The sequence below is a fragment of the Camelus bactrianus genome, chromosome 24, assembly GCF_048773025.1.
Source record: "Camelus bactrianus isolate YW-2024 breed Bactrian camel chromosome 24, ASM4877302v1, whole genome shotgun sequence".
NCBI lineage: Eukaryota > Metazoa > Chordata > Mammalia > Artiodactyla > Camelidae > Camelus > Camelus bactrianus.
The window spans coordinates 11,379,125-11,405,535 of record NC_133562.1 but is presented as its reverse complement, the minus strand read 5'-3'; the positions used below and the strand labels follow the sequence as shown (position 1 = coordinate 11,405,535).

The following is a 26,411-nucleotide window of genomic DNA, read 5'->3' as shown; positions in this document are numbered from 1 at the left end:
CAGTGTTATCTGCTGCTTCAGGCAAATCAAAGGACTAATTTAAGAGTTCGATCCAAGTCCTAGTGGGTCTGGATTGCCCCAGACTGAGGCAATTTCAGAGGGGAGAATATAGGCTTAGAGCCTGGAATCTTTTGCTTCTGATTTTTAAATCAACTATTTTATGACCTTGGGCAACTATGGGGCAATCTGAATATTCCTGCTTCGGTTTCCCTTCTTTACAAAAGTTAGTATTGCCTTGCCCTCTCCCTCTCTGGACCTTTTAGAAGGCTGATGGGTTATGATTGTTCAGAAGGTCTTTGGCGTTCTGAGATCTCAGAGATAACTAACTGCTTCATATGCTTAAGGCACTATGTAAATTCCAGGTATGATTTTTTTTTTCTAATCCGTTTCCATTTCTGTACCAAACTTTTCTTGCCAATCAGGTTGATCTTTAAAAAGTGAGCTTGTTTTTAAACTCTTGTTGGTAATTATTTTAAGATACTTCTCCAAGAACACAGATGTCTCCTCTTTTACGGTAAGAAAACTGTAGGGAATTGTCGTTGCAATAAAATACGGAGGGATGGTGACTGCCTCGCTGCTGCCTTTGCTGCCCATTCGCTTCCTTGTGAGGCTGTGCCTTCAGTGCTATCTCCTCATCCATCTGCCCCTAAGCAGGAGATTTCATCAATCAATGCGCCCTCTAAAACTCCCCAGGAGACAGGGCTGCTGGGCACATGCTAGGGCTGGCGGTTCAGCTGTCGTGCCTCCCAGGGTTGCCGGCAGATCCGGCTTGAACCCCGTCTTAAGGAGCAGAGCCAGAGTAGCCCATGGACTCACCTCTGCTCTTACTTAACACTGGTTCCCACTGGCAGCTGCAATGGGAATAATGTAACCAAGAACCGGGATGAGCCAAACAGCCGGAAGAGAACCAGCCTACCTCTTCTGCGGCTGCAGCTTCCGCCTAGCGCAAGATGTCACCCGGGAGAAGCGTTTTCGGCAAACCGCTGGACCCCTGGCAGGCCTGTCACCAGGACACGCCTGAAACTTTGAGGCCGCTACTCTCAGTTGCCCTGATTTTTAAAAATTACCCAATACATCTTTTTGAAAAGATGGCAATAATTCTGCTTACAAGAGAGTCTTGATTTATTAAAAAAGCATTAATTTTCTGTCACTAGAATAGATTTTTCTATTCTGTAAGGGAACCGCAAATAAGCTGCTCTCAGACCACTCTAGTATTTTAAAACAGGGAAAGATATAAATATGTAACAATACTCTAGTAAAATAGCACTACGTAAAAAATCTCTGTGAAGTAGCCATTCTGCTCATTAAGCACCATATTTTATTGGCCATTTCCTCCTGTCAGGGAAGGCAAATAAAAGGGAAATAAAAAGCGGTAGTGATTAAAATTTAATCTTCCTAATCAGCTAGAGAAATGCTGTGATTGTTAAAAAATCTGTGTTAGCTCTTTCTTCCTTTCTTTCTCTTCCTTCCTTCCTTTCTTTCTTTCTTTTTCTTTCTTCTCCACTCATACTTTTAGAATAACTTTCATTTCATGACCAGTTCTTCTTTCTTTCAAAGAATTTTGAATTCCAATTCTGCCCTCCTAGAATGCTAACTTTCTTAAGGTGTTTGAATCTCAATGGTTTATATTTTTAAAAATCATAGAATTTATTTTAAAAATCAGGACTGAAAAAAAGCATTATAGGCCAGCTGGTTCAACTGCATGTTATAAATGGGAAAACTGAAGTGAGAGATGAAATAATTTGCCAAGGCCACCTAACTCATCAGGGCCATGGCTCAAGCTAAAACTTGGGGTTCCACTCTGTCACATCCTCAGAAAAACTCTGAATTTGGAAATGATCTGTGTCAATGCTGTTAGAAACACTGTAACTGGTTCCCTCTTTAAAAGGTTATTGGGTCAAAAGTTAGGAGTACAATCCTTATAATGTGGAATTACTAAATATAGATACGTCTGATTTAAAAATAATGTACTCTGGATTCATAAAACCAAGGATGGTTTATTCTTTACAGCTCCAAAGTATTGTTTGTCCTTCAAATGATTTCGCTTACGATTGTCAATAAGTAGTTCTCATGGCATTTAAAGCATAATTTGATTTAACTTTTTTATTTACATGGGAATCTCTTGTTACCAGGAATTCTCTGTGCATGAGGTTAATTCCCAAAAGAGACCCTCAGCTCCCTGAATTGTTCATATCTGTGGTGCCTTAGCCCAGCACCAAATAGACTAGCCAGCCAGTCTTTTCTCAGCAAATGAACAAGGGAGCAAATGAAATTTTTGAACACACACATTATGTACGTGAGAGTACATCAGCATACTTATAAACTTGAGTCTTAATCTTTTATTTTTTAATGCAGAAAGGCCAAATATATAGGCATCTAAGAATCTTTAAGAGGAGATTCTCTGGGATTCAGTTTAGGTCAGAAGGGACGCACTTAGCTTTTGACACTCTGCGGGACAAGGAATTTTTATGATCATATCCAAGCAATCAGTCAGTCAGGTTTACTGTTTATTTAGAAGCAGATGTTTCCTGGAGTGAACATCTAGGACTTACAGTTAGAGGAGTAGATGAAATGCCAGTTCCCTGCTGGGGAAATGGAGGCGGGGTGGGGAGGGGTGGGTGTCCACTTCCTGGGCCAGCTGCTGGCTCCTGCCTCCTGCTTGACCACTGACCATCCTTCACACCCTCCAGCCAGTTGTCTTCACCCCAAAACAGACCGTGTAGAAGAATGTGGGTGGAACAAGGCAGATCTCTCCCACCTCCTGTGAGAACCAGAGCAGGGACCGCCTGGTGATGGAGAGCCGTAACCTCATCCCGCTGCACCATGGCCAGCGTGTAAAGTATCACAGTAAATTCATTACCAGATAATTGTAGGCTAAGCCCCTTGACCTCGGAGTCAGCTTCCTTCTCTGCGAAATGGTGATAATACTTAACGCCGGGCTGAGGTTTCTGGTTTCAGACAAGACGTCCCTCTTTGGGCGTTAGACACTGCTTCATTGCCAACCTTTGCTACCATCTGGATCCTCCTTCCAAGACAGGAGTGTGGACCTGACTTCTGGAAACGCAGGAGGTGTGCGTGCACAGCTTTTATTGTCTTATTCTTGCAGGGTTTTGGGTCTGAGGATGGAGGGGACCCTGGGGAGGGGACAGATGACTGGATCACTCCCAAGAGTGTGGAAACCATAGACTCCTGCCCCTTTCTTTCAGGATCAAACGAAATAGACTTCTGTGTCAGCTAAATATGAGCTTACCGTGACCTGGGGCCCATCTAATTTTCTGTTCCACACACTTCTTCCCCGGCCAGAAAATAAAGGGAAAGGAAGCTTTATCCCTAAGTTCTGTTCCGCTTCTGTATTTCTTCATTCAGTCCTTCATTTTAAAATGTCCAAAAAAATCCTGATTAAGAAAGTAAATTATAACAGCGTGCCAAGAGTATGTACTAATTGATTTAGTTGGGCAATATAGTGCTGTTTCTTCCTTTTTAAAACAGCTTTTGTTTCAATTTCAAAAGTAACAAACGTTCAGCACCATTAAGCACAAAAGAACAAAAACAAAAACAAAATTTCCCTGTGACATCGTCCCCCAGTCTTACCCTCTACTGGTATTTTGAGGGTAATTTAATTTAATTTCACATTTTTTCATGGCACATACACATAGTTTTGCAAATATTTTTCCCTATAGTATTGTTACACAGCCTGCTTTCACTTTAATGCTGTGTTTTAATTTTAAAAAATCAGTCATAGCCATAGCTAAGCTGTCATGTCTATTTTAAAATACTCTGTAATGTTTTAAGTACATTTTAAAATATCCAAGAAATCAAATTTAAAGTTAATCAGCTATAATAAGCACAGGAAAATGCTATCAAAATGTTCTCTTTTTACAAGTTTACTTTGCTTTTGGGGAAAAAAAAAAGCAGAGAAATCTTGGCAAATAGTTGTTCTTTTCGTGATCCCAGCTTGGTAATCTAGTAAGGGAGCTTCTCCCATACATATTTCACTATTGCGGGAAAAAGAGGCACGTTGAGGGCACTCACTCCCTACCTGGTAAAGGTTGGGCATTAAAATAGATAAACGATGGTAACCCCTCCTCCTGGCCCCAGGCAAGAAGAGCAATCTTTTGCTATTTCAGATTAGGAAGTAATTACAGGTTAATTTAACACAATTGCATGTAATTTTGAAACAATGTTGAAATCTCCTATTTTTTATTTCCATTTAAAAAAAAATCTGTGAAAAAAAAAATCTGTGAAATTAAGATTTGACCTGAAAAAAGAAAATCAATACGGCTCAAGTGCCATTTCATTTTACGAACCTACTGTAATGATCTCATTCTTTACTTCTGTTCATCCGCTGTGTCCAAAGCACATTAACTCACATCTTGTTTCACTTTATCCCATTTTGTTTTTATTTATCTGGACGCTGCAGTGTCATACTTTGTCAGTGTAAATTGCTGCCTTTCTCGCCCATGGATCTTACCTCCTCAACTCCTTTCAAAGTCCTCTGTACCCCTCACTCGATCCATAGACGTGGTCTTCTCTGGCCATCGGGTGGACTGGGGCATCAAATGTCATTTTTCACGTGCAGGAGGAAAGAAACCTCCTCTGTCTTTCTCCCCATGCTGTGCATCGTGTTGTATGCCTTCACCAACATCCCCCCCTCCGCTGCCAGCTTTCCCTCCGTGGGGTGAGAAGGTTCATCTCTGTCTTAGGGGTGAGAGCACAGGAGTCCTATAGGTTTGGTAGCTTTCCCAGGATGACACAAAGGCTGAACTTGAGCTCAAACCATGTCTTCAGATTCCAAAAACCAGGGCTCTTTCCCCTGCACCTTTTAGGTGCTCTGTGTAGGTGATTTTTTTTTTCCAGCTGTATGAAGTTTTAACAGTTGTCTTACCTTTTTTTAAAAAAAGTTTTTCTTTACCATATTTGGGTAGAAACTTTTCTCCAATATATCATATACTTTTCAGTCTAAGTTAGTCTGGGGCTTGATCTGGGGGTGACTTCATTTTGGATGACTCTTGGGTAGACTAGAAGACCAGGGACCGCTCTTGTGAGGAAGGTCTGAATTAAGAGTAAGCAAGTTCTATGAGTTAGAAGGGAGTTCCTGTGAATAAAGTGCATGGAAGATTCGGTATCCAATTTGGATGCTCAGAAGACTTTTCAAGGATAATTCTCTGCTGACTTCAGAGATGGACAGAAACTGTCTTCAATTTTGAAGTACTGCTAGGGGTTTGTTTTTCTTTTAAACTTCTGTGAAGTTGTAAGAAAAGATTTCTTTTCCCTCTCTCTCCAGGGTCATTGTGTTGTTTAGTTAAAGTCAGTAGAGACCATTAAAGCTTAACACACTACAGGAGCCAAATAAATGATACTTGAATGAATGAAGAAACAAGGAGCGCCCTTACCGATATGTTGACATTATGGCTGAGAGTCTTGTCCTGTGATTAAGTAACTACGGTCAGTGACGTGATGGTTCTCCACAAGAGCCATTACTGTGAGTCCAATGGGATTGTGTCAGCCCCAAACTAACACCGCCAAGGCACCCACAAATTTCCATCCGAGAAGCAGGATCCTTGCCTAGGATACTTTGATTGCAGGCTGCCTGGCCTGAATGCTTGGCCAGCTATAAGAAAACAGAATTCATCAGAACGCTCCGTTCTGCAGGTGTTGCACAGAACATAGACGCTGCCTGAGTACGTGTGTGTGCGTCTGTGTGTGATATAAATACATGTATTTTAAACCCAGATTGAAATTTGCAGGAAGTTACGATTTGTATTCAGTTTCTTCGCTGCTGTAGTATATGTTATGAATTACAATATCAAATAATATAGATAAATACTTTACTATTGATGTGCTTTTCTGGAAACATCCCTAAGAAACCTATTTCTTTTCCCAGTAAAAGAGGTAACATAGTCCAACTTGATAGTGAAACATGACGTAAGACAGGGGTATGCGTTTTTTTTTTAATAGGCTTTTGTTTTTCAACTTTTTTTTAAATTGAAGTATAGTTTTAACAAATAAAGTCATTGGAACTTTCAGAGTAAACTTCAGCTCCTTTGTTCCGGCGATGCCCCTGGGGCTCCTGTTTGAACAGCACACAGCCAGGCTGGATTTAGGGGGCGAATTTTCATCAGCTTCTTTTGAAAGCTGCCAGAAGTCAAATCCCTTGAAGGGCTGTCCTACCAAAAAAATGACTGCCGCCCCCTCAGGCGGGTGGGGTGGGCGATTAAGCCACAAGGAAGCCGAAGCCTGAAAACAGCGGGAAATGGAAATTTGAAAGATAAACTGATCCGTGTGCCTGGGAGATCTCTACAGGGTGGAAAGAGTTTCTAAGGAGCTAGAAAATTTCAGTCTCCGTTTCATGTCAAGAGTGTCAGAGTCACATTCGTGACAGGCAGTACTTCACAGAAATGTAAAGGAGTATCTGAGCAGTAAAGTGTTTTGATTGGAGAAGCTTCTTCCAAGATTACTTTTGGTTTGTTTTTACATATAACTGAAGAGTCAAGTGAGTAAATCTTAGGGGTAGATGTCCACAACTGTTTAACTTCCCAGATCAAGATTCAGGGCTTCCCTAGCTCTCCAGAGGCTCCCCCTTACCCGCTCCTAGTCAGCTCCCCCACCCCCCGTGCCCACCGCCACCTCCAAAGGTGGCCAGTGTTCAGAGCTGTGTCATCACAGTTCGTTCTGCTGTCTGTAACCTGGTGCGAATGGAGTTGCTCAGGACGCGCTCCTCAGTCAAGCAGGGGAGATACTGGTAGAAGGGGAGAGGGAAATGGACATGTTGGGAGGATCATAAACCAGTTGTATTTCCTTCTAAAAGACCCCTGCTTCTCCATTTAAACATGAGTGAGGGGTTCAAGTTTGTCATGATTTGGGCTTCCATATATTCAGAAAAATTCAAGCAGGGTTTACCACACTGTCCAGAACGGCAGCCCCTAGCCGCACGTGGCCTACCTACCTTAAAATTTACATTAGTTGAAATAAATTGAAATGCCAGATTGAGTCCGTCAGGTGCACCAGCCTCGCTTCACGCTCTCAGATAGCCACGTGTGGCTAGTGGCTACCCCACTAAATGGTGCGGAGACCAAACGTTTCCATTCTTGCAGGAAGTTCTACTAGACAGTGCTGTTTGAGCTTCATTCTGCTTCCTCTTCCCCTTTTCCAGTCCTAAGATTGTTATGGTGGGTCTATTTATTTTTTTCATTGTAAGTTACTGTTTAATTCTGTGCTTCTCTGACCACCATCTGACAAGCTTCTGTTTGCTGCGTCATCCTGCCACACTTGGGGAGAACTCTCACAATGTGCTGACATTTTAATTTCTAGACTGTACCACGTGCTCTCCTTCCTGCATCCCATCATGTGCTGATGTCTCATCCGTCAGATCTCAGCTGCAACTGTCTCCAGGGAACCTTCCCCACCCCTCCTCCCAGCCCCCAAGCCTGGGTCGCCGTACCCTCAGTGAAGCCGGCGCAGCAAGCTGCCTTCCCGGCTTGGTCATAGTTGCTCGTTTCCTGGCTCCTCTCTGCCTCTGATCAAGTTTGGTGAGGCCAGGGACCAGTCTGTCATGTTCGCTGTTGTATATGCATCCATCCCTTGGTACAGTGCCTGGTGCTTAGGAGATGTTAACAAATATTGTGCAAGGAGGGAACCGTTCCTCCCCTCCAGCTCCCCTGGGTGAGGAGTCTGTTCCAGAAGGGCGATTATCAGAAACGCCTTTCTGTCTGTCTGTCTGTCTGTCTGGCCATCTTTCCAAATACACCCCAGTGCTCTGAGCTGCTTCTCTGGTGGTGACGATGATACATCCAAGACGCTTACATTCTCTCTGGTTAAAATTTATGGTTTTCATTTCATCGGAAGTAATGCTGAAGATGTATACAAACTGAGATGGTGATGGGTGAAGATGGGAAGGTATAGTTGAAGAATGGTGATAATATGATAGAAAATTCTGCTGCATCTGTTAGCAGGTGGCTGTTCTCAGCACCACAGCTAAGTCTCACGGAGCCAAGTGGCCTCACGGGGAGGCGGCAGTATAAAGGAGGGGCAGGTATCAGGAGAGGTAACAGAAACCCAACCCAGGTAGCTTTAAAAATGATTTTATTTTCCCAAGTATCAGGAAATATAGAGATTGGCGGCTCCAAGTTGGTTGATTTGTGTCTCACCAGTGCCAGTGGGGACCCAGGTTCTCTCCAGCTTTCAGCTTAGCCACCCTGGGCATTGGCTTCATCCTTAGGTTGGCAGGGAAGTAGCCACTTCCCGTCGGGGACCTTGGTGTCCAGGTGAAGAAGAGAAAGTGTCAATTCCGATCATTGGCAAGGGAAGGAGGCGGCCACAGTCGTGTTGATGAAGCATCTGGTGTCGATGCAGTGGACGCTGAGTGTCTCCTACCAGCGCCAAGACCTCCCAGCCCACGGACTTTAAAAAGTTCTTGCAGCCTGCACCAATACAGAAAACACAGAGTGAAGATCCTTTGCTCCATTAGCTGATAGCAGTTAGTGCCTTAGAAATGATTATAACTAAGGGGAAAAATAGAGAACATAGAAAGCTTCCAGAATGGGGAAGAGAGAGCCTCGCAGAAGAGCTCACTGAAGACCAGTTCCAACTTCAAGTTGTAGAGTCTGCCTGAGCCCAGTCAGCCGGAAACTCCCTCCTCAACCTTAAGGGTTAATCCCACCACCACCACCCCACCCCCAGCTGAGGAAACACTGGTTTAATTTTAAATGTAGCAATATCCATACATATGTGATTTTCAAGGTAAATGGTATATATTCTGAGAAATCTGGAATCCTTCAACCGATCAGTTATGCTTTGATTTTTTTTCTCCCTCCATATAGACCTGGCAGTGTTAGAGCCGTGCTGAATGAGGTCACAGTCTAACTACAGTATTAACCCTGCAAATCTGTTCATTTTCGCCTGAGTGCCCTGAGGCAGAATATAGAATGTGTCCAATTGGAAAACTATTACAGACGCCGCAGTGCTGTGATGGGCTGAATTGTAACAGGGAGGGGTGTGTGTGTGTGTGTGTGTGTGTGTGTGTGTGTGTGTGTGTGTGTGTGTCTTTAGCCAAGAAATCATTTTCTAAGAGGAAGTCTGGTAGCATGTCTCTCTTAAAAAGTAGATGTTATATGATTGAATTTTTAAGGGAAAAATACATTTTCCTGACATCCACATTTTAAAATGTTACTTTTCCTATTTCCAAACCTTAGCTGTTTTATATTTGCCACCGTGTCTTTGTTTGATTTTAGTTTCTCCCCCTGTCCAGTGCCTTACTTTCAACTTTTCTCTCTGTGTAACAAACATCCCTTTGTGGTTTGGGGTATCAATTTTTCACTGTTAAAAATGTACAGGAACATACAAAGAATAATACGGTGAATATTCATGAGTCCACCACGCCGTTTAAGAAATAAAACCCTAAGTCTTTTTTCTGGGACTGTTCCCGGGCTCTGCTAACTCGGTGTGGAGCAGAGGGCAACACGGACGGGCAGCACTGCGCGTCAAGGCCCGGCCGCAGCAGCCGCGGAGCTTCAGAGAGCGTGTACGTTCCGTCTTGCCTGGGCATGTGGCTCATGCTAAGTAGTCTCACAGTTGTGCCCCAGGTAACTCCTCAAGCTGTTCCGGGTCATAAAATCTAGGATGTTTTGCAAATTTATATTTTACCATGCTGAGTTTTATGCCCCAAAACTAGATGACTTCTCCTCTGTCATCTCCATCAAAGGCGTTTCTCAAAATTCCCTTTTTATGCCTTATTACTGGCTTTGCCACACATCGTTTGCTCGTTTGCAAACAATCTCTGGTTAAATTGTAAATCTGCGCATATCCTCACGGCTTTCGCCTTGCAGAATTCAGACATAAATGCTATTTTAGCTTATTCCTCAGTTGTAGGTTCTGAGTAGTTGACCCCCTTCCTTGAATGCCAGGGACCTGACTTGGCTTGTCTGTGGTTTGGGCTCTAATTGAAAAGCAATCAACCATGTTTGGATAGTGTCTGAAATATTTATATTGTATCCATGGAAAGGATGTAATATTTTATTTTCTCAAGAGGACAGTTTCTTCACCGTGCTCTCGAGGCCATCACGTGGTAGCCTCCTTCTGCTCCGTTGCTCCCATGGGACCTTCGCCTATGGGGCAGTGCACTGTCCACGGACGTCTGCCCCAGCCCCACCTTGGGAACCTGATATCCTCCAGAATTCCAGAAGTCCCGCCCAAGCGTGTCCTTAATCACTGCAGGGGACGCGCTTTTCAAAGTGTCCCCAGCCCCAAAGTCTTATACAGGGAGAGAAGCAGAAACCAAATGGGTAGAGTGTGGGTTTTTTTTTTTTTTTCTCTGTCTGTTGACAGATGAATTTGTGGTGCCTATTCACAAGGTTGCTTTGAGTACGTTGAGCTGGTGGCTAGCCCAGTCATGCCCTCTTTTTTCCTGCTCTGGAAAATAGAAATTAAAGAAAACATTTCGCAGAACCCACGTGTTGAAGGTCTGTATCTACCCCGAGCCCACAGCCATAAGGATGTTTTCCAGGAGAAGGATGAAGCAGACGTATTTTATTTATTTGCAGACTAAGTGTTGATTATCTTTTCATTTTGCAGTGAATGGTAGTTCTCCACGTGCCATTAACCAGTTGTTAAATGCGAGAGCTCATTAGTAAAATAAGCCATCATCGTGCTCAGGACAATTTGAAATGAACATTAGTTCAGCTCCTTGATTCTGAACATGGGACGCTTTCCTTTGTTTTGCTTTATTCCGACATTCATTACAGCAAAAGCGAGAGCTTGCCGATTTTTCCAGATTCTATCGCTGAACGAATGTCAGCGCTAGTCACTGGCTTATTCTTTATGATGTATGTGTTTCCTTTCTCTCCACTGAAAAAAGAAAACGTGTCTAAACTTGCTTATCTCTCTGTAGGACAGTCGGCCCAATATGTCAAGACCTCTGATCACTAGATCTCCTGCTTCTCCACTGAACAACCAAGGCATTCCTACTCCAGCACAGCTCACAAAGTCCAATGCGCCCGTCCACATTGACGTGGGCGGCCACATGTACACCAGCAGCCTGGCCACCCTCACCAAATACCCTGAATCAAGGTAAATCGAAAAACCAAAAAGTCACACTCGGAAATGCATGCGTTTGATGATCTGTTTTTCCTTTGACCAGCACAGCAGCGTGGCCTTGCCAGGGCCGGGGCCGGGGTTGGGACGGGAAAGCCTCGTGCGGGCCACCTGCTCCCGGGGCTGCTCTGGGACGTGACTGTAAATCTCGTACGGGTCAGGGTCTGACCCACAGCCTAGTCAAGTGCATGTAAAAGTGTCACTGAGAACGGAGTTCTGTGATATTTCACTCCTCAAAGGTCAAAGATGAATTTCTACCCCCAACCTTTCTTCTGTTCTCGTCTCCTAGAACACACTTTCTTATTGATTCTTAGAACGTTATAGGGGACCCCTTGGCCCACCAACTTGTAAACTGGAGGGAAAAAGAATCATAATAAGAGAGACTCTTATCAGTGGGGCAGCATATTTAGAATAGTAGGCAAAAGTCCAGGAAGCCAAGTCTTGTTTGAGAAAAATAATAAAGGGCAGTGGAGCTTACGAGAGCTCAAGGCAGATAAGTAAATGCAAAAAGCGTCTGACGGGGAGAGTGGTTTACAGGTAGGCAGTGCACCCTAGGCTTAGAGACCGCCCCTCCATGCCCCGCCCACCCATTCTGACAAAAGCTCCCAGGAAACAATTTCCTTTGCGTCCCTCCTGGTTCTGCCTAGAATTTGGGGGCTGTGGCAGCTCCCGTCAGGGGACTGGTCTTCAGCCGCTTGGCTGGTGGGCAGAGGAGGAGGCATGAACTTGCGAGGGCTGACGTCAGGAGGAAGGGTGTTTCTCTGCTTGTTTCTGCTCAGATGAAATGGAAACACAGCCCTTGGGCTTCAGAAAAGCACGGATGGCACTTTTGAGAACCTCTTACGATGTGACGGGTATCAGGGAAGTTACAGCCTAAGTAGAGAGCGCCGACGTAAAAATCACTGTCCTGTTACAGCTGCGCAAAGGCTGCATTTCTGTTTTGTTCTGTTCCTCTCTCTCCCCTACCTGGTGGGAAAGAATGTGAAGGTTGAGAAGAAAGATGAAATGTTTTCCCTCTTGATTTCTAGATTTAATTTCTGCAATTGACATGAAATGATTTAAAAAAAAAATAGATGTCTGTAAATTCAATTATCCAAGAAAACCTGTACCTTTTTAAATGAAATGATCGTATCATCAGTTATTAGTAACACTGAGTCTCCACCCTCCCTAAGTGCGTTGTTATTGGAGACTACATAGTGGTTACGTGGTGGCTTTATTTCTGAGAATATCATTATGTAAGTAGGTTCTTTTTTTAAAAATTGCATTCCTTCTAACCTGCTGACACCAACACCGACAACAGAGAATCACTGTGCCTCTTCAGACGCTTAATCCTGGGGGCAAGTCGCAAAGCAAACGTAAGAACCAAAAAGCAGGTTTCAACCGCAGCAGGATTCACCGGTCACGTCTGGTGGCCCTTTTGCTTCCGTCTTGATATTTATACCGTGATACGGGAGGGCAGGTGATCGTCACAACTATTTGCTCATGACACGATTTGCATGAGGCGTAAAGGGTAGGGTTCGCCTAGTGCTCGTCGCAGCTGGGCGGGCCTCTCCCCACTGACTCGGGCCCGCAGGGTTTGGGCCTTTGTGACGCTCGCGGGTGTCACTGGGCGTGTTGGCATTGGTGAGTGGGTCGGGTTATTCAGTTCCTCTCAAATAATTCGCCACTTCAATCAGTTTAATCACCTTAGAGATTTCTGAGAGCATCTCATTTGGAGAGCCTTCCTCGTGCCAACTTAACGTGGGTTGTTCTAAGAGGCTCCCCTCTTTAAAATTTTTTTGAGGGGGGAGGTAATTAGGTTCTTTTTTTTAATTTTTGCTTTTTGGTGGGGGAGGTAATTAGGTTTTATTTATCTTTGATGGGGGTACTGAGGATTGAACCCAGGACCTTATGCATGTTAGGCGTGCACTGTACCACTGAGCTATACCCTCCCCCCCAGAAGGCCCCCTTTTGTTCCTCGCTGTCCACCCCCAAGACCTGCATCACGTTCCTGGCGTCTCAGCATTCAATCAGGACTCCTGGTGTCTGTACCGTCTCGTATGGGAACCACTAGCCACGTGCAGCTTTGAGCACTTGACCAACATGTGGCTGGTCCAAACTGAAATGTCCTCCAAGTGTAAAATATTCACTGGATTTTAAAGACTCAGTACCCCCAGAACAGGAAATGTCTCAAAAATTTTTCATATCGATTTCATGTTGGAGTGATGATATGGTAATATATTGAGTTATATAAATGATAATATACTGAGTTAAATAAATGATAAATGATAGTATATTGAGTTAAATAAGAAAAACAAAAATTAATTTCACCTGTTTCTTTTTACCTTTTTCAACGTGGTTACCAGAAAACACAAAATCACAGATGTGTCTCGCTTTTTATTGCTGTTGGACAGCACTGAACTGTATATACACAGATTTTTTTTTTAATCTAGTAAACCTACCCCTCCCCAAACCTTATATTTACATGCATCATAAATTGAATTTCTCTTTCACCAACTGAATTAGAAAAGATAAAGTTGTTCCTCTTTTTTTTTTTTTTTGCAATCTTTCCTTATGCTTCTTTGTCACTGGTGGACCACAGTTTCACAGGAGCAACATCAAAAATAATCTGTGGTTCGTTCGTCCCAGGTTTGAATGCTGGCACTCCCATTTAATAGTTGGCCATGGATAGGGCTGATTTCTAAGCGCCTGTCTTCTGTCTTGTAAAATAGATACAAACACGTCTTTCTCCAAGGTTATTGGGAGGATTAAATGTGATTACGGAAAGCACGCCAAGGCCCTGTGCCCAACACATAGTATTGCCTTTTTACTTAATCTTCTGCCAAATCCAGCAATTGTTTCTTTTCAGACTGCCTTCCAAATTCCAAATATATCCCATTCCTTCATTTCATAGACCACGGAAAAGCCTCACTTCTGGATACTTGCCTGAGTTCCTAAAGGCCCCGGGAACTCCTTGCCTGCACCTTCTGGTCCTTGGCCCTTTATCTTAAATGCTCTCACCTGTCGCAGACCTGCAGAGCCATTTCAAGATCATCTTTATTGTTAGGAGGTATTTCTAAGCACGTGTCCAGACTCTTTGAAACAAGCCCTACAAGCTACGTGTGTTTCTGTTGCTCACCCCTAAAGCAGATGACACTGGTCTGATAGCAATGGTGTAGATGTTGAATTGACCACTGTCTGTTGCTTTGCTTCGTCTTGGGTTTTGGGGGCCAGGGTGGAGGGTGGTTAGTAAGTAATTAAATGTTCATTTCAAAGCAAGTCAGTTTAAGGGGACCCGTCCACAACTTCTGGTAGTCAGAGATGCAGGGGAGAAGTAGTTCATGCTGTCCCCGTCGGTGCCAGGTGCTCCCTCCACCTTCAGGGCAGGTATCTTGTGTATCACCAACCCTTTGGAGATAACTTGTAGGACACTGGGTTGCCTGTGACCATAGAATTACAAATAAGTCCAAGTCGAGTTCTTTAGATTCTGGGGTGTTTTGAACCCATCTCACCCCAAGGGACCATTCCCTGCCCCATCTCCCCTTAGAGCAGCCTGGTTCCTCTCTCAGCCACCTTTCCCTTGGTGTAGCCCGGAGGGGAAGGGGGCTTTTTCCTCCGTTTGCTTTTCTTGGATTCCAAGGGGAGACTTGCGGTGTAAAAGTACCAAAGGTGTTTGTAACAAGTGGCCTTAAAAGATGTAATGTCCTTCTACAATTTCAAAGCTCTTGCCAAAGGCCTTTCATCCATCTTGAAAGACTGTAGGTGATTTTTCATTCTATCTCTGCTTACTGCCCTCTGGGCTAAAGACTAGCTCTAGAACGTCGTCCCCAGAAAGTGGTGCATCGGACCACACAGCTAAACATTAAAGCACCCAGGAAGCAGTAAAAGGCCATGGAGGCTCTGCCCCAGAAATAAAACAGGAATCTCTGTGGTTTTTCGCCATCTGGCTTCGCGCAACACCAAGATGTAGGGTCCCTCAAACTGAATACAGGCCTCTTACTCAATGGCTGTTTCAGGCTACGGCATAATGGCCGTTCCACCAGAGAAAATACATTTTGATCTTCACTTCTTTAATTAGCAAGGTCACCTGGTACCACTGTGTGTGCACACACATGGTGCTTTTTTAGGGGGCTTGTAAAGCCTGAGGAAAGATTCATTAAGCAAGTTGACTTTTAAATTTTACAACAAGGTTAATCACTCACATTGTTATTCACTTTCATTATCAGGTGGTTTTTAGCTAAAGGGACTGGATGTTAAGTCTCTCTCCCCAGCCTCGGGCCCACACCCATGCTCCCTCCAGGTCCTCACTGGTCCCTAAAACCGAAGGGGGAAAAAAAGGGGTTTTAGGTTTCAAGTAGGCACACGTCTGTGGTGGGGTCTGCCTTTACCAGTGTTTTGTGTAGGATGCACAGCTGGTCCTCGGAGGAGTTTATGAGACAGAGGCTGGTTCACAGCACCTCAGTGATGGACGCTGCTCCCTCTCCGAGGAGCCTCCAAGTCTCCAGTGCTGGTTGCTATTTTGAATTGTGATCACCAAGAAAAAACACCCAGTTCAGATCTGCAGTCATCTTACATCCCCTAAGCAAAACCAAAAAAAAAGAGTCAAGAAAAATATACTTCCAGCATGAAAATGTTTTAAATAGAAGATACACAAAGAAGATAGAACTTATTGTATTTCACAGTGTGTTAGCTTGGTTTATAAGTCATAAATATATTGACATACGAGAGGAGGGCTCATTTGTACTCTTGCCCTGGGTCTCACAAATTTTAAGGACAGATCCGATTGTGTCTGACTCAGAAATCCAAGGTACCCATTAACATCATTGGTAACAAAATCTGGGTGTCTAATTTGTCATGAGTAATTAAGATTGGTGTCACATGACATAGCCTCTTTAAAATCTACCTTTGACATTCTGCAGTATCCTCTTAGCCTTGTGTGTGTGTGTGTGTGTGTGTGTGTGTGTGTGTGTGTGTGTGTGTGATACTAAAGAAATATTCTGTGCTTTAAAAGAAGAAGTCTGAGTTCAAAGTTAGGTCTATTTCCTCCTTTACTGTCACCTCAAACAGAAACAATATTAATAGCAGCTCTGTTTGTTTGTTTTGCCTTTGGAGGGGGTGGAGGTAATTAGGTTTATTTATTTACTTATTTTAATGGAGGTACTGGGGATTGAACCCAGCACCTTGCACATGGTAAGCATGCACTCTAACCACTGGGCTATACCCTCCTCCACTAATAGCAGCTCTATTGATGGTTATTCACATGTGGACTTTTCAACACCAGGAAGCAAGCTGATATTGGTAATTAGCCAAACTTACTGGGTGGCAATGAGGCAGGGGTCTTAGCTGAAGGAGATATGCAACCTTGAGGGGAAAGACAAGATCTCCTGTTATAATCCCCTGAGCCACCCGATCTGCCTGCTTGACAGAGCTCTGGTATATTTTAAACCCAGTACATGAGTCAACTCCCACACGAGGAGATTATGCTAAATTAGTCTCTTCTAAATAGCAGCAGAGTTACTAAGCACACTGGCATACGTAGGTAGTTGCAAAACCTAAGAGACTCGGCTTTGAGCCTCGCAGTTGACACCCATGGCCACCCAAGGGGTGAGTGCAGCTGGAGCGTTAGGATGGCGACGCCAGGCCGGCTGCCTCGCCAGCGGAGAGCCGGCGTGGCGTGCTCCCCCTCCACGTGCCAGCCACTCCAGGACGGAGGCAGGGTCGGGTGCTGCGACGTGAAGGGCTTGGCGCGCGCACTCTCAGGACAACTGAGTTCTCATGTTTGGATTTCCATATGACTGCTGTGAACCCGCCTCAGAGTTTCCTGGAATCCCCTGTTGGGGCTGGAGGCTCTGTGCTCTGACTTCACAGCGTCACAGTCCCTAGACTCGGCAGGTCCCATGGTGTCGTCATGCAGGCCCACATTTCAGGACCTCAACAAACATGCCCCCAAATGAATACATTTTGTTTACCAAATAGTCCCCTGAACTTTCATTCAGAACCATTGCAGGGCACTGAATACAGCGTTTTTTATTATAACCCACTCTTTAGATCTGCATGGTTTATAATTTTATGTTTATCTCAAGTTTTTAAAAAAAATCAGAGAATAGGTTCCTGGGGTTTAGGTGAGTGGAAGTCACCGTGGGGCATACGGTCTGAGCACAAATGGAAAGGGAGAATGTGTCCTCAGTGCCGGGAAGATGCCTGTGGAAATGGATAGAGTGAGGGCGGTCTAAGGCTGAGCAGTTCTGATTGGTAAAGTAGAAAAAAAAAAAAAAGGAAGAAAAAGAAAATCAGTTAAGGAGGAAGGTAAAAGGAGGGAAAGCGTCACCTGGCAAATGAAAAATAGAAAGTTTCTCCAGGAAAATAGGGGCCATTTCTCCTCTTCTGTCTCTTCTTTTCATCTTACAATACTGCCTTTCCGAAACTGCTTCTCAGTTATACAGGCAAACAGTAAATGACACCAGCTCCGAGAGACTTCTTATTTTTTTTCTCCCAAAACGATGAAACTGGGTTTTCTGTTTAGTGCTGAAAAGCCAGCTTCAGTAACACACAGCACACCGCTGGCAGATCCAGCAGACTTCCTTTGCCGCTGGGCAACAGGATAGGCCTAGCTTTTAAAGTAACCTAACTCATAGTCTTACCTCTGAGCCTGAGTCAAAGAAAGACGCAGCCATACTACGGTGTCTCTCACTTTCGCCGTCACGGTCTTTAGTTCGTTCAGCGGATCTGTTCTGTGCTCCCCGGCCACCAGGGCACATACCGGCCGATGACCAAAGTCCTTGCTCTCTCGTAGTTCACATGGGGGTGGGGAGGGAGGACAGACAGTAAACAAGTAAACAATCAATCAACAGTATTTGAGTTGCTACTAAGTCAGGTAGGAAGAAAACTAACACACAGGGTAAACAGGCCAGCCTTGGGATGCAGTTTGCTTCCTGTATTAAATATAAAGATAATTTTATTCTGTGTTTTGTTTCTTCAGGAAACATCTGTATTTGTTCATCTACATTTTCGAGACAAAATCTAGTTTGTGTGTTGGTGTAGATTTAGAAGCAGATTATTGTCACTTCAGGAGCACACATCCCCCCCGGTCTGCGGTCAGCTGCCTCTGCTGAGGTCCGGCACTCACCTCCTGTCATCTGATGTGTGGCAAATACGTATGTTCACCCTGCGTCTCAGCGGGAGGGAGACGTGTGGTGAGGTGTGCTGCCTGGGCCATGGGTGTGGGGCAGCTCCAGGCCAGACCGCCATCTCCAGATCACCTCACTGGTGATATTAACCATCCTACTGTTTCTGGCACACGTTCCTTACTTTTGCATTTGGTGATGATTGAAGTTACATTTGGTGTTGACCAAAGTAGAGAGTTAACAGATATTCAAGGAAATGTGGGGAGAAGCCCCTTGGAGGCAAATACTGATGAGGCCGGCGTATCCCTTAGTGCGTTCCTCAGACCAGGAAGAAGGTGAGAAGGTGTGGCCACCTTGTCACCCATGCCGTACCTTTGATGGCAGAGCAGTGACAGCAGCGAGTAACACTGGGTATTTAGTGCGAAACAACTCGGGACAGGACTGTGGGTCACTGTCTTGATCTTTAGTAACTTCTCCCTTGCCAAGAACTCAGCCTCAGCTTAAACAGAAAGCCTCTCCCCGGAAAGCTCTTTCTTCCTTAGTTTTCATCCTTGTTTCTCGGTACCTAGTGTTGGGCTTGCTGCAGAGTGGACATTCCAAAGGTTGCTTAACATATGAATTAGTTACTGGATAAAATATTGTACACAGAGGCCAGATCCTCAAAACAATGAAAGTCATCAATTGAGTAAAGCCATTCAAAATAGAAAGTTGGGTTTAAGGGTGGGCTGGCTGCATCACCTCTGTACTTCACAGGAGGGGCTGTGAGTTAGCCGGTTCCCACGTGAGAACCTGCAGCTCTGAGAGGATCGGCTTCTTATTTGGCAAACGGGGAATAGCCAGGACTTCAGCTCCCACTCTGACTCCAGGACCTTGGTTTTTATTCTTTTATAGACGTGCTTCTCAGTCCTGGAGGCATGTCAGAATCAACTGGGACTCAAAAAAACCAAAACAAAAAACAAAACAACAAAACCCAAAAAACTTTGGCCCTGCCCGCAAAAATTCCGATGTCGCTGGCCTGGAGCAGGGCCTGGCCGTGGGGTTTGTTATGTTCCCCACGTTTAGCCTTGTAGTCCACCTTCCTCCTTCCTGAACTCTGTTCTGAGGGTGGGCTTTAGCCAAGAGGGCAAGTCTCTAGAGTATCTCGAGCTATTCTGTCCTCCAGGTGGCCCTCACCTAGTCTCCCTATCGAGAGCTGGGGTCACGCTGCGCACGGTGACCCCCGCAGTCCCCGACGTGCCAGTGCTCCCTGGCTGGTCTCCTCCTGCCGTGAGCAGCCTTCGGTTGCCCAGTGTCGTACAAATACGGTGCTATTAATTCCTGTGTGTGTCATGACTTTAAAAAGTCTGAAAAGCACCACCTTAGACTGGGCAGTGTGCTAAATGGCTCTTGTTCTTATTTGCCTGTATGTTTCAGGAAGTTCTTTTTTGGGGGCCCCCATGTCCAGTGCACACAGTCTTCCCGCAGCAAGGGACTAAGCTGGCCTTGGACCAGCAACCTTGTCACCTGCCGATGGCTGCTTGCTCGTGCCTGTGAAGAGAAAATCATTTGCCAGTGCAAAACATCCAGTGCCCGGCTTTGGCTCCAGCACGCCGGGGCCCTGGCCAGCGTCAGGCCAGGCAGGGCAGCTCGTCAGGTCAGGGGTGTCTGGGCCCACGGATGTCTTAGTCACCACCTCTGTGCTGGGCTCCTCCCTTCCTGCTGCTGATGGAACAGGAGACGCAAGCGCGCCCTGCAGTGCAGCAGAATTATCCCAGGTTCGCGCCAGTGCACAAATGCATGCATACACATGCATGCACCAATCAGAAAAATTGTTTTAAAGATTTTAAAAATTTTATTTCTAAAACTTGCCCTCTAAGCCCATGCCCTAGGTTTTTAAACCAATAATGGGCCCACCAGTAGCCTCCAGTGCCTGGAACTGTGCCTGGCAGTGCTTGATCAATATTTGTTGGATGCTGAAGGAGTTTTGCTACGACCTGGAGCCGCTCAGCCACCACGGGGCTGCTGCAGCATGAGGGCCGAATGCTTGGAATCATCAGCTGCTGGGGAGACGTTAGGCCTTAACAGCAGGCCTAGTCCAGTCTGAGTGGCAAAGAGTAACGTCCTTTTTTCTTCAAGGAAGAGAAGAAAGGGGTTTTCTAGTCTAGTTTCCCTGCAGGGGAAAAGTAAGGAGAAGGAAACAGATCCATCTAGTTACAACCCAGACACCCGTGAACCAGATTAACAGAAGGGTGACACCTGCCTTCAGAATGTTTTCTCCAGCTGATAACCTGCTCCCCGATCCCCTCGGATCAGGGTCAAAGCATCAGAGAGGCTTGAAAAAATGCAGATTCCTGGGCCCCGCCCGCCCTCTGTATCTCAGGATGTGAGGGAAATGAGCAGAGATCCAGGTGACCCGCCTGCATCTCAGAGTGTGGGCCCTGGACCTGCAGAGAGGGGAGTAAAACGGGAAGGCATCACCGTGCAGTGCAGCAGCGACAGCGGGGGCGTGGCCGCAGACACGCTGTCAAAGCGAAGCTTTTCCTACTGATTCTGGCCGAGACTCAGCACAGGGACGGTTGTCCTGACTCTGCTCGTTCTGATCCCTCGTGATGAGCGGGGTCATCGAGCCGTGCCAAGGTCGCTTTGCTCTGTGTTTGCTACCATACAAGAAGCACTTTTGTCATAATAAGCTACATGTTCTAGTCACTTGTTTGAAAAGTCAATTTGTAGGTATTTTAAGAAGATTCCTGTAATCTCGTACAAGATTAATATGTGAAAAATAAGCTCCTCTTGACTGTGTTTTTGAGAACAATTCCAGTAAAAGGGCTAAAAATTGACAACGTTATTTTATACAACCCAGCTCACAAATCTCCTCTGACTTTTGTTCCTCACACCCTGGAGTTTCTGCTGGTCACAAAACTCCGATGCTGATTGAGGGCTTCGTTTGAGAACTTCTTTACAGCAGATGAGAACCAATATTAATTTCAGGTGAATTTCCAAAAGATAGACTGCATTTTGGCCACGTTGGGAGCTGTGTGGGCAGGAATATTACGCGCCCCAGTGTTAACCTTGTGTCTCTCGTAGCTGTTGAGACCGTCCTCCCAGATCTCCTTCAAGGGACACGCGTTCTCTTTGCATCAGAGGAAGCACTCCGGGGTCGGGACACAGTGGGGTGTCTGTGCTGTGTGTATTCTTGGCTGGAGTAAAATAATGCGCAAGTTATTCTAAAGTTAGGGGAGTCCTTTTTATTAAGCCAATACAGAAAATAAAACTTTACCCCCTTAACTTCCAAAGAGAAGCATCTATTCAGAACCAAAACACATGATGTTATAATTTGCATGTAAACTCTGAGGACTTAGAAATAAAAAAAAAAAAAACTCAGAAAGTGACACTAAAGGGTCCCTTGTGGGTCCACTGCACCCACAGATGCCCTCTGCTGAAACCTGTGCTGTGGTCATAGAAGAGTCCATGTCACCGCATTTGCGTGTCCGGCAGCTCGTTCTATTGTTAATATATAAATAACTCATTAAAATGCCATTGCTCTTCATTGGAAATATGCGGGATGTATAGCCTCAAATGGATGAATTATCACTCTCCTGCTTCTGAATGATTATTCTCAAGGTATCTGGGATAGAAAGTAGCAACTGTCCGCCCCCCAGCAGCAGGCTGAAGTGGGTGCATAACGCATGCCGTGTGGGCTGCTGCAGGTGCCGGGGTGGTCCCGGTGGGAGGATGCGGACGTGTGAGAGGTGGTGCGGGATGAGAAGTCAGATGTGCTCTTACGAGGCGTATGCATTTCATTTAGTCATATTCCAAAGGCAGACACCCCGAAGCTCCATTTCTGTGGCAATCCCATTTGCGGAAATAAATAAATAAATAAATAAATAAAACGTTTAAAAACTCTTTTCCAGTCCCACAATGATCACAGCTATTTGCTGGACCGTCTGAATCTAATCAAGGTGCAGTGTCAGTAGAAATGCCTCTGTCACTGGGATAATGGCTGCCTGCTGCCACGTAAAAGCCGTATGTTGGTTTGCTTAGTAATGACCTGGCTGTTTATCTTTTTTAGTGGTAATGAGTATTTTGACTCTGGTGCAGCTTTTCTTATTGTGTTCCCCATACTCGGAAGATAAATTACAACTGTGCGTAGAAGCTAACCACCACCTTCAAGCAGCCGCAGACCTCGCCAGGCTCAGAGGGCTTCATAACCAAGGGCTGAATTTGGACTCGCCCAAACCTGTTTGCTTGATTTGAGCAGAACGTGTTCCAGAACTCCAACCCAGCCTCATTAGGGCTTGGCCAGGCCCCTGCCACCCCTTCAAAAGTTGATTGAAAAAAAAAGCTCAGAAGGCCCGAAAGTCTTCAGAGCTTACCTAAAAAATGAAAACGCACCTCGTCTCAAAGTGGTGCAAAATAGTCAATATCAAAGAAAAAGAAAAGGAGTGTCTTTTAAGTGTGTCTTGCTGACCCATAATCTTAGGGGCCATAAGGGAGGGACTTCATCAAGGCATCACCGTTTTGTTGATGTGCTGCAGAAGGAACCAGATGGCACCAGGGGTGGAATTCAGAGGAAACTGTTGGACACATTAAAATGGGCTGGAATAAAGGTTGTAACAAGCCAGCAAACGTGGGGAACCACGTTCAGTGTGAAGGAAGCTCTGGTCTCCACTCTGGCAGACGTCTGTGATGATTAGGAAAACCCAACAGTGTCGATACAGTCTGTATCTCCAAGCACACATCCTCCCAGGCTCTTGAAGAACCTATCTGTAATCCTTCAAGTAGATTTGAGAAAGTAGTTATTTGTAAAGTAAGCTTTGGCTTTAGTGCACTGTTCACTCAGGGCTTGCAAACGAGAAGGTCTGGGAAAAGCGGTGTGGGAAGCAGTGTATCAGATGGCTCCTGCGGTCTGTCCTGTTCTGTGTCTATCGTGAAAAGGAAGAGGGAGCATGAGAAGTTCTTGTCTTCAGCTGGGATACCTTTGTTCCTTTAAATGTTTTGCAGCACAGGGCTTGGCTCTGATTTTTGTTGGAAGGGACGGGGACACACCACCTGCCCAGCGAGTCTATGGACTGGCTGGGCGCCTTTGGGCAAATTCTTAAACTGTGATAAACCAAGCCTGAGCCCCAGAAGGGCGTGGATGGTTCCACAAGACACGCACCTATGACAGCATATTGGCAACCACGCCGCAGCCAAAGGCAGGCGCTGTCAGCGGCCACCCTCCTCATTGCCCAACCACACACACCCAGCGATGTTGTCTTTGAATCATGAGCTGATAGAAACTTCATATTCTTCACATGTCACTTTGATTTGGTGACTGTGTAAATAATCTTGCGACATAAATTTGAAATCTTAAAGTTTCTCAGAGAACAGAGCCAGCCAGGCTCATCATCCACCATGATTTGAAGAGGCAGTTAGACATTGTTTTCAACAAAAGGGTGGTGCGGACATTTTCTGTATTCTTTAAAATGTTTAGATACTTCTGAGGCCACGTAAATAGGACTCTTGTCCAATTAGCGGCTTTCTTTCCTTCTTCTAAGGAGGTAACTCACAGTCCCGGGGCGAAATTTCCTCCTTTTGGCTTTGTCTTCTCAAAGCCTAGTCTCTGAAAGTGTTTTTTTTTGTTGTTGTTGTTGTTGTTTTTTACATTTTTATATTGAGTTATAGTCATTTTACAATGCTGTGTCAAATTCCAGTGTAGAGCACAATTTTTCAGTTATACATGAACATATATATATTCATTGTCACCTGAAAGTGTTTTTAAGAAGCTTCCTAGCCACTTTGAAGTCATACAATGACAGAATAATTCACTTTCATTCATCCAACCACCTTTCCATACTCCTGAGTATTTACATGATACTCTGTTGCTGTTGTAAGACCCTTGAGTGGTGTCAGTAATGACTGTGTGTGCGCGCATGTGTCTGTGTGTGAGAGAGAGCGAGCAGGAAAGGGGTACGAAGGAGTCAGTATAATTTACTTATTTTCTTCCATATGTCTTCTGGTACATTTTCAAAAAGCATTTAATGAGTCTTTAGATAAATCACCTTTTCTTATTCTTTTTTAATTAAGCACTATGTCAAGCCTCTGGATTTTCACTTTTAGGTACTAAGCAAAATATTTAAATACTTCATTGTAAACTGCCGTTTTGCTGGCCCCGTTACAAGTAGTAAAAAGCTGTTAAATTGAAAATAGAAACAGCTGGCTTCGCCACGGTCCTCTTATAGTGTCATATAATTAATAGGATGCTTTTAATTTGGAGGGACTCCTGTGACGTCCTGTAAGCCAGTTCCAGCAGTCTGGAACAGCGAAACACCCGAGGAAATGGGGACAGGCTCCACTCCACACCCTGTTGTTACTGATCGTCTCAAAGTGTGGCGGAGGACAGCACACTGGGACAGCACACTCTCGGGGGGATGGGCTGAGTCCGTTCCATTTCCTAGAGAGACTGGTGGCAGAGACGGCGGAGTCAGGACTGTCTCATCATCTCAGAAGGCACTCCTTCAAGACTTGAGGATGCCAGTACCCAGAATTCCAGGAATAAGAACAGCCACTCACAAATAGGTTAAATTCAGTGGAAACACATGTGAAAGAATTCACTTATGTAACAAGAAACTAGAAACAGGAAAGCTGGAGGGGGGCTGCGTGAGAAAGAAAGGATGGCAGGAGTTCTGGGACCGCGGACCCTGAGAGTGGGGGACAGCGATGAGGCTGGGCCGGCCCCCACTCTTCCGGGACGAGAGACTGCATAGCCCAGCAGCCCTCAGCAGGTTACCCGACTGCGCTGCGCCTCAGTGTCACCATCGCCGCCATCAAAACAGCACCTGCCAGTACCTCTGAGGTGTTGTGAGGGTTACATCAGATAATCCATAGTTTTTAGCAGAGTGCCTCAAACAAAAAAAAAATTAGCTATTGTAATGCTGCTTTTCTGAATAGTGATTATTATTGTAAAATGGGGAACATGCTAGAGTTTTATTAAATCAAGAGAAAAAAGGAACGCGTCAAATACAGAACAGCCTGCTGGGAGGAGGATGGAGTGGGCGGCGGGGGTGTGCGCATGTGCGTGCTTGCCTGACCGAAAAGAAAGCAAGAGAAACCTAAACAGAAACCGTTGCAGCCGAAAATACCAACGTGGGCTCCCGTGGGACATTATGACGATCTGATCCAGGACTGATCTTAAAAAATAGCCGTTTGCCCTGGAAATCATTTTTAAACAGACACTTGCTCAAACCAAAGAGCAGGACCAGGTGATCTTAAAAGTTTTCTTCCAATTCAAGCTGCACAACAGGACTTTACATACAATCGAATTCTGTTTTGGTGCAGCACATACTCTCTGAAGGATGAAAACCTGGCAGCATTTACTGAGCCTGGGCCAGGCGGGCACAGCGCTTGCCCGAGGGGCAGAGTGACCACGGGGCAGTAAGGCCGTGGCTCTGCGCTGGGCGTTGATTAGCCGTGCGGTGTCCTCACCTGTAAAGTGGGGGTGACGGTGTCCGTCTAGGAGAGTTGTTGTGGAGACTCAGTGCCGTGCCGTCATGTAGTGGATGTTCAGTCAATGTAGCTCTTACAAGACATCCATTTATTCCTCATAAGAATCCTTTGGACAAGGTGTTATCCCATCCCTCAGATGAAGAAACTGAAACTCAAACAGGTTTGGTCTTGAAGGTGGTAAAGCCAGGATTCCAACCCAGGTCTGTGAGTCTTAGAGCTGAACGTCGTCGGGGGGCTCCTGAAAGCACTGACATTACTGGAAGCACTGCGCCCAAGCTCTTGTGCTTTCATGTGCTCTGCTCAGGCTGATGCCTGGGGAGAGATGCTCCTCTCGTGCCAGGTCCCCGCCTCACCCATCATGCTGTTTCTTGCCTAAAATTCCTTCTCCAAGCCCCTGTGCCATTCTGCTTACACCTGGTGATCCTGACGACCCAGCACAGGCACTGCCTCCTACAGGAAGCCTTCCCTGCCTGCTCCAGGCTGGCTGGGTCCCTCTCCTTTGTCCTTCCATGCCACCCAATAGGACTGTATGATGCTCAGTTCAAAAGGCCCAGCAGAGCACCAGGAACACCAGGTAGGCATTCAATAAATATAGAAATAAAAAGCCTACTTATATAAATTCTGGATTTTTAAAAGAAATCAGGTTAATTACAACAATATATTTCTTATAGTCAGCCGTCAATGTAACCCTCCTGATTCAGAAAACTATTCTAGCCAGAGCGATGGGAAGGACTCGTGAGGCTTCTGGAGGATTAG

At 45.3% G+C, this 26,411-nt stretch overlaps 1 protein-coding gene and 1 long non-coding RNA gene across 7 annotated transcripts in view; one reads left to right on the top strand and one right to left on the bottom strand.

Moving 5' to 3' along the window:
- The window catches only part of KCTD1 (potassium channel tetramerization domain containing 1), a 158,202-nt gene that overhangs the window by 105,518 nt on the left and 26,273 nt on the right, over window positions 1–26,411 (top strand). For all 6 annotated transcript variants that reach the window (XM_045505922.2, XM_074352190.1, XM_074352188.1 and 3 more), the window contains one exon: window positions 10,886–11,064. In XM_045505922.2, the coding sequence (XP_045361878.2) occupies window positions 10,886–11,064 (179 nt within the window). The remainder of the gene's footprint in view (window positions 1–10,885; window positions 11,065–26,411) is intronic.
- Window positions 13,449–18,316, bottom strand: LOC105080148 (uncharacterized). The gene is made up of 3 exons (XR_836323.3): window positions 17,709–18,316; window positions 15,456–15,645; window positions 13,449–14,507 (listed from the first exon to the last, which is right to left on the bottom strand). It is a non-coding gene; the product is annotated as an uncharacterized LOC105080148 (long non-coding RNA).